Source organism: Larus michahellis, chromosome 4 (genome assembly GCF_964199755.1).
Source record: "Larus michahellis chromosome 4, bLarMic1.1, whole genome shotgun sequence".
NCBI classification, from domain to species: Eukaryota; Metazoa; Chordata; class Aves; order Charadriiformes; family Laridae; genus Larus; species Larus michahellis.
The window spans coordinates 45,811,822-45,827,164 of record NC_133899.1 but is presented as its reverse complement, the minus strand read 5'-3'; the positions used below and the strand labels follow the sequence as shown (position 1 = coordinate 45,827,164).

Here is a 15,343-nt window from a genome sequence, read left to right as displayed (position 1 = left end):
GAAAAGAGTAGAGGGGGAGGACGACACCCCTGGTCCTCCCTCCCGTCTTGCATTGCATCAGTGACAAAAACAGGCTTCGGAGCAGAGTTGCAAAGAGACAGTAACAGTACCACAAGGAAACCCAACCCCTCCTGTCTTCTATCACATGCCCAGGATACTTCACAGTACATTGGAAGCTATTGCAGACACACATCATCTCAGTCGCCGCAGTGAGCAGACATTCAAAAAAAATCAAAGTCAAGGCAATTCAGGTTAGAAAGCGATTCCCTGCTGCAGTTTGGAAAAAAAGAGACCTCAGAGGAAGCCTGAGAGCGGGAATCCCAACTGCAGGCTGCTAGCACCACACACAGGGCAGCGGGGACATCACCACAGGCTCCAACAACACCCCTGCCAGATCCAGCCTTGCCCGGGTACCACTGCTTCAGCGCCAGTCAGATGTGTGTGCCGTTCCCCTCAGGCATATCTTTCCAAACACCTTCAATAGTTAGAAAATTGTTATTTGGAAATAACTATTTCTTACTCATAGCTTAATTAACAGTTCTAGTTAATAGTTTCTTTTGTGTTCCAGTGATTTAAAAATATCTTTAAAATAGATAATGGCCAGGAAAACAGAGTAATAAAAGCTTTGGTTTTGTCAAGTAAAAATACTGTAATTTTCACTGCATTATTATATATGATAAAGGACAACCAGGCATTTGAATATACAGGCAAACATTTTAAGGAAAAAAACAACACGTTAAATATTCAGAGTAAATTTCATTTTATTTGTTTTACAAAGCCCAACATACAGATTGTTTAGTCCAATGCTTTCCACATCAGATCCAGAGCAAACCAAGTCATGTGCTCTTACAGAACTAATACCACTGACTTCACCATCCCTGTTCCAAAAAATTAAGAAAACTCAGATTTGATCAGCACCATTGCATCGGTATTCAGGTTTTTTCAATGTACAGAAATGTTAGCCCCAAATCACGTCTTAGTACAACATACTTTACTTCAAAATCAGAGCTTGAAATTATTCTTTCAAGGACAGAAAACAACCTCCACCCTCCAACCATAGGAAGTCACCACAGAAACCACTGGCAGCTGCTTGCAATTTGATTTGCCTTGGAAGTTTTCGAAACATTTTATGTTTAGAAAAAGGAATGTTAGAGACCAAAATCTTTATTTAAAGAGTAGGTAAATACAGACAACAGCAGTGCAGACTTCTCATATATTCTGATCCCTATCATGTGGAGTTGGGTTAGCTTCAGCCTCACTGGAGCACTCCATTTTGGAATAGAACCATGAAAGAAATCAGTTAAACACAATTACATTTAAAGTGTTCTACATTTACAGAAGTTTACTGTTTCTCATTTTTAAAGCTGTCTCAAATATTCAGGATTCACATTTCAAAGGGCCTCACCAAAAAGACAGACTGATACATACTTCAAACGGAATTTAACCATCTATGCTAACAAGGAACATAACTCGTTTCAAGCTCTGCATTTAAAGTGCCCATAATCTTTAACATATCAACCAGCATATAACACATAACTTGTGACATTTATCTACATTGTGTTATCACCACCTATTACAAAGAGCAGGCACTGAACTTTTAAAAATGTTATTACAAATCATAGAGATTACTTATTACTGAAAAGTTAGAATCCATATTCAAGAACCAGAAATTTAAATAATTTTTGCAATGTTATTTTATGTATATATTTATAGATGAGCAGTTACACTCATTTTTGGTTTTGGCCCAATTCCCTCAAGTTCATAACCAAAAAGAAATCACACTGAACCACGTAAGCAGGGGAGCGCTCATGAGCTGTCTGACAATGCAGAATCCTTGCAAATACCCAAAACCTGATCTGGGAAAAAAAGTTACACTCTGTCAATAGTGCTAGGTTACCTTTTTAAATAAATCTGCTCCCTTCCCACTCCTCCCCACCCGTCCAGGAATATGTGAGAACTACTATTTTTCTGCCCTTCACCCACGCACACGATACATAGATGTGATGGACGCTATATAACCAAGCTGCTCCTCAACAGCGCAATGTCTGATCAAGTCCATGTAAGTATTTCTTAAAGCACAGTGCAATTTTAGTCTGAAGTGCTTCCCCCCCCATAAGATCTATAAACAAGTAAAGCCTATTTTTAAATCAATATTAGCAGTCAGAAGTCTTGTTTCACCTGTATCCTCAAAACGAGACTGTTTTGCTTGTTAGAAAGTACACCTACGATTGAAGATGTTTAAAACGTTAGGTCTGCTTGGTGCTGCAGTGTGGCTATGGAACCTGCAGAAGTCCCAGGCTTCCAAGATCGAGTTGCCTCCACCTTAGTTCTCCTTCATTTTTTTCAAATAACGAGCCCGTATTTGTTTGTTTGTTTTCATGAGTACATTCATGACAGCAGGTGTAGGTAGAAGTGAGAAGATCCATCCCTAAAAAAAAAAAAGGGGGGGGGGGGGAGTCTCAGCTTTTTATAGCCTGTACTAATTGAAATCTAACAGTTACCAGCACACAGAAATATTACCAAGTTATGATTAGAAGTTAAAGAACAAAAATATTTAATATTCAAAATTATTCTTTTCTCATCTTCCATAATAAACACATACAAAGGACATTCCAGATCCTTATGTCTTCCAAGGTGACTTACCATGAGTGCGTGGGGTAGGCACCCGTTGGTCTGGGACTGCAGGCCTACCGTGCCCAAGGCAGCTCTCACATAGGTTTCAGGACTGGGCTTATCAAAGGTTGGCTTGCGGATTTTGGACATTTTTGTTGCCACATAGTACGGTAGAACACTCTGCACATAGGAAAGATCCCATTAAGGAGAGAATGCTTTCAGATTAACTTACAGATCCATCAAGAAACTAAAATGGTTGGAAATTCAGTAACCTGTATACTGAATTATAGCTTAAGCTAGCCTTCTTTGTGATTCTGGCTATAAGATCAGAATGTACAATATCAAAAACATTTTCAATCAGATATCTTGTGGGCCACATTTGGCATGTGAAAGATAGATAGTTTAGTGGTCTGTTGACAGTCAGCATCCCCAGTTGGGGCCCTAGAAAAACCACTCGTGCAAGCCTATGGCTAAAAAGCTTTTCTTAAAGTTTTTGAGTGCAAAACTTCATTCCAGCTGTTTCACAGAAAATGCTGCAGTGTTTCTTCTCTGTAGTAAACACCCAATGTTTGCTTGGGAAGGAGGAGCAGAATCCAAGACAGGGATTTTATACTTGAGTAACAGCTCCTCAGTTAGGCACCTGTACAGAGAGAAACACGAAGGCAGGATGAAGAAGGAAAGGGAATATCAGAAGACTTGGAACATTGAGCTTGTCACTCCACAGGAGGGCTCAGAGGAAGGAGGAGACATTGTACCAGCGTGGAAGACCTCTAGGACAGAAGGAAGTATCAAGAAGTGGAGCACAGTTAATGGGTTTTTACAGCGATGTTTGGAAGAAACAGAAAAAGCGATGGTGGGTCACAGAACTATCGGCCCTGGCATAATGGAAAAGCAAGAGGAAGCAGCATGAATATGTGGTTGACAAAGGGACATTGGTACCACAGTGGCATGTCCACGGTGGGGCAAGATCCCCCAAGACCTCAGGGATGGATCTAAAACCACATTCCACCTATCCCTAGCTCATGCTACTGGAGAAGGAAAGGGAAATGCACGTATACTTGCACACTAGCAAGCAACCCTCTTTCCCCGTAGTCATGGTTTTGGCATTGCTTTCAACTTGTCCTCAATCTATGCCTCTAAAAAAAAAAAAATGTAATCAAAAAGCCCTGTTCTATAGCCACTCAATCAGATATTGACATACCAGATCTCACAAGCTTTGAAAGGTTGGAACCTTACCACTTTGACAAGGACCTCCTAAAACATTGATAGTTCGTCTGTGGCTATACTAGTGATTCAATTCACTACTGCCCATCACAGTAGTGCGTGCGATGATTCATGGACCTTTACAGCAGATATCTGAGAAGTGTGTGTCCACTTATGCTGCGTTAATGGATCTCAAAATGAGAATACCCCATTTCAAAATTCAGTATATTTGGGCAAGTTATGGTTTGGAAACCTGCTTCCCCATGTTAGTCTCTTAAAGAACAATGACCACACATGCTTGACCTCAGAAACATTAGCTCTACTATCACACTCTTAAAAGCATAGCACAGGGGGAAAGGACCACTTGAACTCTCATTGACTATTCATCCATGCCATGGCTGTGCACGGTTCAACAGGAATTTGACCACCACAAACAGGAAACATTGGTATGTCTGCTCATCCTGCACCTTAGAACATTAAAACCACCTCTATAAATAGGACTTTCAAAAATACGAATGCATGAATCCACTTTCGAATGGAGAGGAAAAACATGGAGACTTGAATTTCAGAAGTGTAAGAGGTTACCATCATCTCTTTGAAGCCTCCAAAAGCTACAAATGCTTGGGTAAGAAAACTACTCATTCTATTACCATAACAGCATAGTTTCAGCTCCCGCCTGTGAACCTCATCCATTTTTCAGATTACATTTCTAAACTCAATCTCTAGTTTGGTGTTTTTAAAAAAAAGAAAAAAGAAAAGAAAAGAAAAACATTCTAAGCTTCTTATTCACCACCAAATTATATCTGCAACATCCTCACATAGAGTGGCACGATGCTTATAGTTAGGATTTATCTTCTGTCTATAGTTAGGATTTATCTTCTGTCTTCCTCTGCTCAAAAAAGACTTCATAAGTGAACTGCACTACCCAGTTAAGCCACTGGATAGCATGAAGGGGCAAACAATTGTGCATGAGGATACTTGAAAAAGCAAGCATACGGTAGCACTACTGGTTAGCTATTGATCCACAGACTTCAAGGCACACGGAAGCATAGGATTACACTCCAGCATTTTTTTCCTCCCAAATGCTCTCTAGACAACAGAAACAGGTATTTAATTTCAGAAACATAAGATTTACCACCTCCCCATTAACTGTGCTGTATTTTAACAGCTATGAAGAGACCTGTTGAATCCATCAAGTTAGTTTTCCCCCCTTCTTCCTCCACACAAGGATCTCAGACATTGATGAACTATATCTAAAACTAGCATGACATATTAAAAAAAATAAAAAAAATCTTTCATTGCCTGAAGCCCTTTAGCATTTTGTATTCAGGCAGATAAAATGCCACACTACCTGTGCGCAAGGAACTGTATAGAAAATTCCTTGTCTTTATCCAGAGAAAGCCTAGCCTGCCCTCCAGTTTCAAAACGTGCCTTAAAAGTAGCTTATGTCAATACCATCTCACTTGCTCTCTTAAAACATTTGCTAGTACTTACAGCTCTGATACTTATTAAAATTGGCTGGCACTCAGAATTGGGGTCTTGAATGTTGTATGGATGCAAAAACTGATCTCAAGTCCTGAACAGAAGCCTCTATTAATTATGCTACATTCACATGAAAATAAGCCCCCAAAAGTCAGAATAGCTTGTTTACACAATTTTATCACCTGTTTTACCTTACTTTAAAAAGAAGACCTGAACTCTTGAGTGTTTCGAAAGAAGTCTCTTTCCATTTCTCCGTGGGAAAAAGGAGGGTGGGGGACATAAAGGGCAAATGGAAGAATTCCAGCAACCAAAGCTGACCTGTGCAGAAAGCTACAGTGCAAAGGTAAAAAGCTTTGGAGGAAGGCAACGCCATTGATCTGGTGACAGCACACTTTTGTGAATACCCAGAGAGAGAGAAATAGGCTTGTTCAGTGTGGGGAAGAGGAGGCTGGTGGTGATCCAATGCCTACCTATAGTTATTTCATGGGCAGTTACGAAGATGAGAGCCAAACTCTTCTCAGTAGTGCCAGATAAAATAACAGGAGGCAAACTGTCCATTTTGGCTGTGAACTTTCAGACCAGACACTAAGGAAAAAACATTTACTAGGAGAGCAGTGCAACAACACTAACAGGTTGTCCAGAGAGGTCACAGCACCCCTGCCCTTGAAGGTCTTCCAAGATTTGGCTGGATGAAGCCATGACTAGCCCGTGACCTTGTGTTAGCAGCAATCCCACTGCTAACACTAGAAGAACAGGAGGTTAGACAAGAAAACTTCCTAGAGATCCCTTCAAACAAATACTTCCATGATTCTATGATCTGATATTTCATATAGTGGATATGGTAGAAGAAAACAGGTAGTGGAAGTTTTCATTGTTACACTTTTACTATGGATGGTAATGAAGTATAGAGGGGAAAATGCCAATACTGACGTAAGTTAAAAAAAAAGGCAATAAAAGAAAGGGGTAAAGAATTAAGCAGTATTTTTAGACATATTCAATGAGTAAAAGTTTCAGAAGAATCTACAGAAATCTTTCAGGGAGAGATTTTTCAAAAGGAGCCTTGAGAGAAGCCCTCGTTATCTTCTTCCTCATTCCTTTTCTTTTTGCCTGTCTCTTTCTCTCCATGTAAACACACACAGAATTTTAACCCTATGCTATTACTGTGCTGCTTCTGTAAAATTAAGCAGGCCTATCAGCCAAGAAAGAATATAGTTTTAATCTAAAGATGTCTGCATTGCAATAAAAGCACTATATACTATCAAAATTAAGCTTCCAGAGAGAAGGCGATCCACTTGAGCAAAACTGATATACCTTAGGTTGAACTTCAGAAACCGGTAAAATAAAATACCACCTGTACTGAGTTTCTGCTTTTGCCGCACTGGTACTCTGCGGATATTGGCATGGTACGAGTTAACCGTTTTAAATAGTGATCTCAACTGTAAGTGCAAATCTGGATTAAAAGTGCTACGTTTCTGAAGGTCAGAGAGATGAACTTCAAAGAATCTAAAGGGGATGCAGTCTTCCAAAGGGCTTGAACAAGATACGTCAGCTAGTCTTCACAGAAAGGTACTTGTAATATTCATTAGTGGTTTACAGTGACTTAGGCTGGAACAAGACGAGAAGGACATGGACTGTAATAAAATTAGCATAATAAATTGAAGCTGTGACAGCTACTGGTCATCAGGCCCACATAACTCAGAATGGCAACTCACTGTCTACGTTTAGGAGCAAAAAAGCAGTGCTGCCAGGAATTCAGCACCTTTTGCCAGCATGGGAGTTACAAAAAGACAGCTTACCACAACCTGTTATGTTTTGCACAGGAAAACATAATTATGGATACAGAATCATTTATTTATAGTGTTAAAAATGTAAGACACTGAAAACTTTTTTTCTAGCTTTTCCACATCCAAAAAGCTAGAAAATCTTTCCCATACTATCTACAGTCATACTGTGTTTAATGCCTTCAGCCAAGCATGAGTTACTAGGTTATTTACCATTTCAGTTTCAATAGGTACTCCATAGTCATAAATGAGGGGTACCCGCTCCTTCTATGTTTTCCTCTCAAACTGACAGAGTACTATTTAAGCAAAATTTGGGGAGGAGGAGACTGCCTGGTTACAATTGCAGGTAGGAACAACAGATCTGAAAGATGTAACAGTTCTTTCTCCTGCAAGCATCTGTCTCCAAATACTCTCACACCAAGATGACTACCGGCAGAGCTTTACCTGAGAAAACACCATCAAACAGAGAAAGAACTTAGGTATACCGCAACGTGTGCACACACACACATAAAAAATATCACACCCAGCTCTACTGCCAGTGAAGCTGTGTGTTGAAGGAGCCCATGCCTCACAGTTTGCAGGTAGGCTTGAGCAGGAAAGAAATCCTACCGGGAGACTTCATATTATTGATGTAGAAAAGAGAAATACTCTTCCAGTTCCTTCGGTCTGTGACCACGGATTAAAAGAAGGCCACACTACATACAGATGAAACTGATCAGGAGAACAGCTGTCTGATAACGAAGCTCAATCTGCAAGTAATACAACTTGAACCACACTGGGAAGATAGAAGTAATACAGAAGGGTGAAAGGGAAAAGAAAGCTGTAAGGAACTTGCAGTATGGTAAAATTGACCCATTGCTGGACGGTTTGGGGATGAAGCCAGGGAAAGGCTTGGAAAGTCTGAGACGAGAAAGTAACAAGCAGACATAAAACAAAGTTGCTCCAGCTTAAACCACTTCAAGAACTAAGAGCACACACAAACCACCCTGTACGCTGAACGTGGACCTGTTCAGAGTGATGCCTTTTCATGCATCCTTCATTGCTGCACATTGGCTTAGCTGAAGGGACACCCCAGGCTGCTAGGACACAGCATCAAGTGCTCTGAGGAGAAGTTACACTTTGGGAGCTCTACATCAAGTTGTAATCTGTTACCAGTGTAAAACTAGTGTCATCTAGTCTGTCCTCAAGGTGGTCTATAACAACAGTCATTAAAATGCTTTCAGGAACCACCTTTGATAGCTTCCTCTGCGCTGCCAACAGGCCCCAAAATAAACAGCATCCCTTTAGATGTTTAGTATGTTAGATGTTTAGATGTTTAAATGAGGTTCCCAGTAAAACGTCAGTGACTGCATGGGAAAAACTCCCCCAGCAATTGTCTTTTTTCTTAATGCAATCCCCTGTCAGGAACTGGGACAGGACATTATACTAAACATCTGGATACTAAAATGCAGGACATTTCCTGGTGATAAATTCTTGTTTTGCTAAGTAGGCTTAAAGGGAAAAAAAATAAAAATCTAGCACATCAATAAGGTAACATAGCCCTAAGTTGGTAACAACTTCTCTACGGCTTTAGCCAGTAACAAAAGTTGTGCTGGCATGCTTAATGACTACACAAATATGGCAGGCAACTTTGTGCCTTATTCCTCATAGGGCTTTCAGAGTTCAGACGGGTTTGAGACCCACCATACAGAATAGGGGAATGACAGGCATGGACGTAGGCTCATCCTGTTTGTGAGAAGATCCCTAACTGAATTTGAAAGAGATACACCACTGTCTTCACAGTAGAGGTACTATCTTATACCACCTTTATCAAACTGACTGCTCTGGAGAGCAGCAGGTGTAATACGTAATAAAAAAATATAAAAAAAATCAGTGTTTGCAGCCACGTTTTGGAAGCAAACTATATGAGGATGTGAGAAGTGATATTAAAGCAAAATCACATGAAGCTGTGAGAGTCTGGCTTGGTTTGCTTTTATGCCCCATCAAAAATAACTAAAAACATGCTACTGCTTACGCTAGTTGATTCGCTGACACTGCAGGGAATGGACTGCCACAATTCTAGTCTTTTGAGCAGTTACCCATTGAACCTCCGTACAAATGCACTCCAAAAGTGCATTCCAGTAGATTAAGTGGTATAAAGAGGTATTCTACAGAGTTGCACATATTTTTATGGAATATTTTATACTTTAAAGCTCAGTTACCACCATCAGCTATAACAAACAAACGAAACCCATGTTTTTTGTTGCTTCAAGATGCATAGTTTCAGAGTAGCTGCTAATGGGATCAAAGGAAATCCTTATCCTTAATCTGCGTCACATATTCATGAATAAGGGAATATGCTGATTCCCTTTTGTTACCAAGACACCAATGTTGCTGTGGTAACCACACTTACATGAAACAAACTCTACTCACCTGCACAATGATGCCCTTGCTCTTGTATTCTGCATGGAGGCCTCGGGAGAAGTAATCCACAAAAGCCTAGAGAGGAAAGAAGGGAAATATACAGCATGCTACGCATTAAAATGGAAACCAGAGCTTGCAGGTTTTTGTAAGCATATTTGAATTACTATTTATAGTTCCTGTTTTCAAAGTGAAAAATCTTAGGTTTTCAAAGAAACTTTGCCTATTAGAACAATGACATCTGAATAGAAACACAATGCTTACGGTGTGTTTTTACAGAAGTGAGGCTCAATCTAAGCAAATAAAATCCTTTCTAATTTAGAAGGAAAAGAAACTACATTTGTTACATAAAGCCTAGTTAAAAAATGAAAATAAGTCTTTGTATGTTCACATTGTTCACTACTTAATATCATCTCCTTAGACTTTTTTTTTAAAGGGTTATTTAAGTAGGTTTCTCTTGTATGGGGTTTTTAAAACATAGTTTTTAAATATCTTGTATTCTGCCTTTACACTTTTAAGAAATGCCACCTTATGGTAATACTTGTTCCTAGTCCTGAAGTCCACCTCCACAGACTCTCTTCCAAAATTCTGGAAGTTTTCGCAATTACAAGACTAAAAGCTTAAAGAATGAAGTAAAAGGGATTAAAAGGTGGATGCCAGTACCTGCCTTCAAGATGCCCTCACATCTGATACAGCTGCTCCCATAGCCATGCTGAGAAAGTATTGTCCTAATAACCCAAGGCCACTCAGCAGTTCAAACCAGCACAGATTCCCCCTCCCTGAGTTTCTTCTAAACCACCTTTCCAGTTTTCCTTCCTGCTGTCCAGTGAGACAAAAACATCAGGTTCTGCTATGATTTCTTGTTTCAGTAAAACAATAGGGCCAAGTAGGATCAATGGAGTGACTATGATTCCTTTAAAAGTATCTTGTTTTGTCGTAAAATAGGGAACTCTCCACAAGAAGGTTAAAGAGTTGGACTGTGTCTGTTCCTGATAATTAGCCAAAGCCATTGACTTAGACCTGAAGGGTACTGTACTTTAAACCCCCTCTATATAGATGAGGAAAAAAACCCTAGGAATTGCAGATACACTCTTTCTATAGCTACATTAGGGGAGTCACTTTCATGCTTACTAATCTTGCCGTGGTAGAAGATGAGCAGTGCTGAGAATAAGCAGATTACTTAACCTGTAATTGAGTTTCTTAGGGGGAAGGGAGGAAATATTTGAGATTCTCATTGAAAAAAGACTAACCAAAGCAGTGTAAGGCATATTATCACTAAAATCAGAAACTCAGTTCATTCCATAAAGCTGAAGGCACTGCCACAGTGAAAGTGACCTTTTGTATTAAAACAAAGAACTGCGCTCTCAGGAAACAGCTATTTCAAGAGCAAATTTTATCACCTAAAACTAATCCAGGCTTTCATGACTTCTAAACCTAAATATCCCCTCCTTTAGTATGAATAAAATAGTGTGCATCAATTCCCTTCTGAAAATATGAAGATGTTACTGAGAGTCTACAGGAAACATAGGCCTGTTCTGACATGAATGACACTACTGATGGTTTCTTCGTCCTGGCAAGGTTCTGCTTAGACTCTGAAACCCTTGAAGTATTTAAGGTAATTACCAGGTGCATCTGAAAAAGCTGTAGTGCCATACTGCTTTAATACAAGTGTAAATGTCTCTTGCATTTAGTTCTATCATATATACTTCAGTTCCCTACTATGTACCCATAGTCTGTCTTTACAGAGTTAACTGGAGACCTTTTAGGTGAACATTTTAGAAGCCCCTACAAGTATCTTTAGGGAAGAAAAAAAAAAAAAAAGACCAGCTGTAGAAAGACAAAACTGTCACAGTGACACAAAGAGAAACCAGAGCAGATAAATTTAACAAGAAACGTAGATCTAAAGTAGTAACTTATGAACTGGTAAAATAAACCAGCCTATTGTGGAAGACGACAGGAAATTTCCATAAAAGACATTTTTGGCTAAGTGGGGAGCTTCTTGACAAACTGAAAATGAGCATATGAGAAACAGAAACAAGGAGAAGTAACAAAAGAGAAACATAAAACATTATTGGGTACTTGGGAATAAAATCCAAGCTAGGAGAAAACTAGCAAAGACTTTAAGGGTATCAGTAAAGGATCCTACAGGTACACTAGATTCAAGAGGCATTTCAGAGAAATGGGGGTCTGTTGATGGATGAGGGAGACAAACTAGCGATAAAGGATAAAAAAAGGTTAAGTTATTCGACACTTCTCTTGCCTTTGCACAGCCAAAGCTTGCTCACATGCCTCTGCATGCACCAGCTTTGTTTAACAGAAGAGACGGGCAGAGGCAGCAACAATTTAGGGACTACTCAGAGAAGCTTGATGGAGCCACCATGGATTCACTCAAGAGAGCTAAAAGAATGTCCGTATGTATACAAGTCCACTGCCTACAGTGTCTGAAAAATTATGAAAACTGGGGGAGGTCTTTGGCAACTGGAAGAGGGCTAACATATCCCTCCTTGAAAAGGCAAGAATAATCCCATCAGCTTTAACTCAGTTTGTGGAAAGATCATGGAGCCCTCCTCTTGTAAATCATTTCCAAGTATATGAAGGACAAGAAGATACATCAGAAACAGTCACAGATTTACCAACAGCAAATGATGTTTGACTAACTAAATTGCTTTCTCCAATGGACTGGACTAGCTTTGTAGATGAGGGAAACAGATTTTTAATACATGCATGCATGTGCATGTATAGATACATTTTCACTTCAGTAAAGCTTTTGACATCATCTTCTCATTTGGAAGTCGAGCTGAAAGGCCAGACTGCTGGCCAAACTGAAAATTGGCTGGACCACCAGGCTCAAAGGGCCATAATCAATAACTTGACAACTGGCTGATAGCAAGCAGAGAACCCTACAAATCAATACAGAAGCCCATGTTCTTCTGTATCTCCTATCAGTGACCTAGACGATGACACAAAGCACACCGTCAGCAAACTCGCAGATGACAGCATTAGACGGAGCAGCTGACACGACAGAGATTCAGTCTGGAGAGACCCTGATAAATTTGATTCTTGTTAAAAATAATGAGATTTCTGGACTGGCACAGAGTGAAGTGCAAAGTTCTGCATAAAGAGTGGGTTAACGTCATGCCTTAATTTTGGTCAAATAGCAGCCCTGCTGCAAAGAACCTGGAATTTATGGTGGCTTCCAGGGAGAAGATAAACCAGTAATCCACATGTTGCAAGAACATCAAACGACATACTGGGCTGCATTAGGAGGATGCATGGTCAGCAGAGCAAGGGAAGCTGACTGTTTGGTAATGGCGAGGCCTTAGAGCTCTGTCCTTTCTTTTAACCTGAAATGTTAAGTTTAAGGCAACTAATAAAAAGGGAGGACAAATGTCAAATGACAAATAAGGCTTTAAACTAGGTTTGATGGGGGATGGGGACGAAACCAGGATCACAAAAGTGGTGCCTGGGAGCAACATAGCAGTGCTCATGGGTATAAGTGATAGCAGGGTCTTGCAGCCTGCCTCAGCGATGGTGGGGGATAGTGAATTGTGTGGCAGCATAGACACAAGGAGTAGTGATAATTTGGTAACTACAGTAGTGTCCGAGAATGACCAGGTGCAAATTAGGGCCTGTCCCCCCAAGAAAGTGGCAGGACAATTAACCCAACTGAAGTGCATCTACACTAATGCACGCAGCATGGGGAATAAGCAGGACGAGCTGGAGGCCATCGTGCAGCAGGGAAACTATGATGTAGTCGCCATCACAGAAACGTGGTGGGATGACTCACATAGCTATAGTGCTGCCATGGATGCCTATAGGCTCTTCAGGAAGGATAGGCAAGCAAGGAGAGGCGGGGGTGTGGCCCTGTATGTTAAGGAGTGTTACGAATATATATACATTATATGTTGAAGATACGCATCTTCAGTAAGATTAGGAAAAAAGTTTCAAAGTCAAAATAAGAAAGTGTGTTAGTCAATGTCCCTTCTTAACCTCACACTAATCTTGCTTGATACATTAGCATCCTTTTCCACGTTAAAGTAGAATGCATGACGAAATATATAAAAAAGTCATTTCCATGCCAGTAAACCCTTGCACTCATTTTTCTCTCAATTTTCCAGCTTCCACTACTGGAAAAATTTAAGTTAGAAACTCGGTACTTTTAGTTCCTGAAAGCACCACTAGATGGACACCAAAACATTCATTGCTGTAGCGTTGGCTTATGTTTGACACTTGATTTCAGTGTGGAAAAGAACACTTACCTTGGTGGCAGAGTAAAGCGTCAGCAGTGGAGTTGGATACATCCCAGCAGCTGAGGAGATATTCAGGATTACCCCTTTTGATCTGAAAGGCAGTGAAGACACATTATCATGAAATAAAGGAAGTGTCTTTCACATTTCATAAAATTACTGCAAGCCTAAGAAAACCCTTTAGGATGCAACTGAGATTAAGAAATCTTTATGAAACCCAAACAAATCCTAAATTGAAATTTACCAATATGACTTTAAGCACAATATAAGCATTCAAACATCTCGTATAAATTAGGAAGAACTCCAAGGTCAATACAGCAAGAGAATCAAGCTCCATACATACATGTATACACGTACACACACACTGGGCTAAAATATACGAATCCGATTGAGCAAAGCTAGCACAAGCCCTAAATGTCAGGCTAAGGTGGCGGAAATGGCAATACAAGTTTGTTGTATATTTTACACTTTGATAATCCCTTTCATCTTCTATATTTTACTTCAGATCTTCAAGATAGGAAGCACCTGAATCTACTGCTCAAATACAGGAAGTGTTTTACTGTAGTATGGAAGATATTCAGTGGATGACTACAGAAAGTAAGTTGTTCTACAGCTGTATTACGGTAACACAAAGTATTCCAAAATCATATTTAGATAAGGGTACCAGTCCGAAATGAGCTACCACCTGCTCTGCTAAGCACCTCTAAAGTATGTGCAGGTAGGACAGAAAGTAAGACTCCTGGATTTCCCAACCCACTGACTGATTTTGAGTACGTCTGCTTCTGTGACTAGTTTTACCTACAAAACCAGACATATTATTTAGTGCTAGGTAGAAAGAAGAATTCGTTTTAAAAGCTTCAGGCAAATTAGGGCAAGTACACTGTTAGAAGGCGCTACCAGACAGTCCAACACAGTGAAAGATGCATCTCTTGTTTCTTCTTACCCTGTAGTAAATGCAAGCCAGTTTACCTGAACATACTACTAAGTCTGCTGTGTGCAGCGCAAACATTCACACAGGCAGGGCATCATGCAGTTCAACTCCACAGATTTACACGTGAGTTTCTCATCGTATTTGTTCATCCAGGTATATCCTACGCCACTGCTGCCACAATGATTTAAGTAGCCATCTTGAAAACAAACAGCTGAGTTAAAGTGACCCTTAAAAATTAAAATGATATAACTCTTTGAAAATCATGACAATAGATTCAAGCCAATGGGGCTTCTGACATGATACAAGTGTGAATTAAATCTGTCGATTCACCTCTAGAATCAAGATGGCTAATGTGACAGGAAATAATCATTTCAGTCATTCAGGATTTCAAACACCTTTGCCAAAGTTCATTGTATTTTTCGGGAGTTACCAGCAAGGCTTGATTGGTGAAATAAAGTAGTGGTGTGGATCAAAACACGTAGTATGGAGAAAATAAGATCACAAATTAATCATGAATTTTCATGACAGCAAAAGGTTAACAGTGGATGCCAGAAGTTTCTCCTATCAAGACAGGTGGTGCTTGTGATATTTATTCATGAGCTCAAATGGGGATTAGAAGCGAAATGAGTATTCATGCAGTTTTTAAGAGATTACGAGATTGGAGAATACTATAAGGAACTTTTTAA

The 15,343-nt window shown here is 39.9% G+C and overlaps 1 protein-coding gene across 1 annotated transcript in view; it reads right to left on the bottom strand.

Annotated features, from left to right (window-relative positions):
- Positions 1-743: 743 nt before the first annotated feature.
- Positions 744-15,343, bottom strand: part of HSD17B12 (hydroxysteroid 17-beta dehydrogenase 12) — a 91,021-nt gene continuing 76,421 nt past the window's right edge. The window contains 4 exon segments of the mRNA XM_074584317.1: positions 744-2,428; positions 2,644-2,793; positions 9,492-9,557; positions 13,739-13,820. Of these exon segments, the coding sequence (XP_074440418.1) occupies positions 2,324-2,428; positions 2,644-2,793; positions 9,492-9,557; positions 13,739-13,820 (403 nt within the window). The 3' untranslated portion in view covers positions 744-2,323.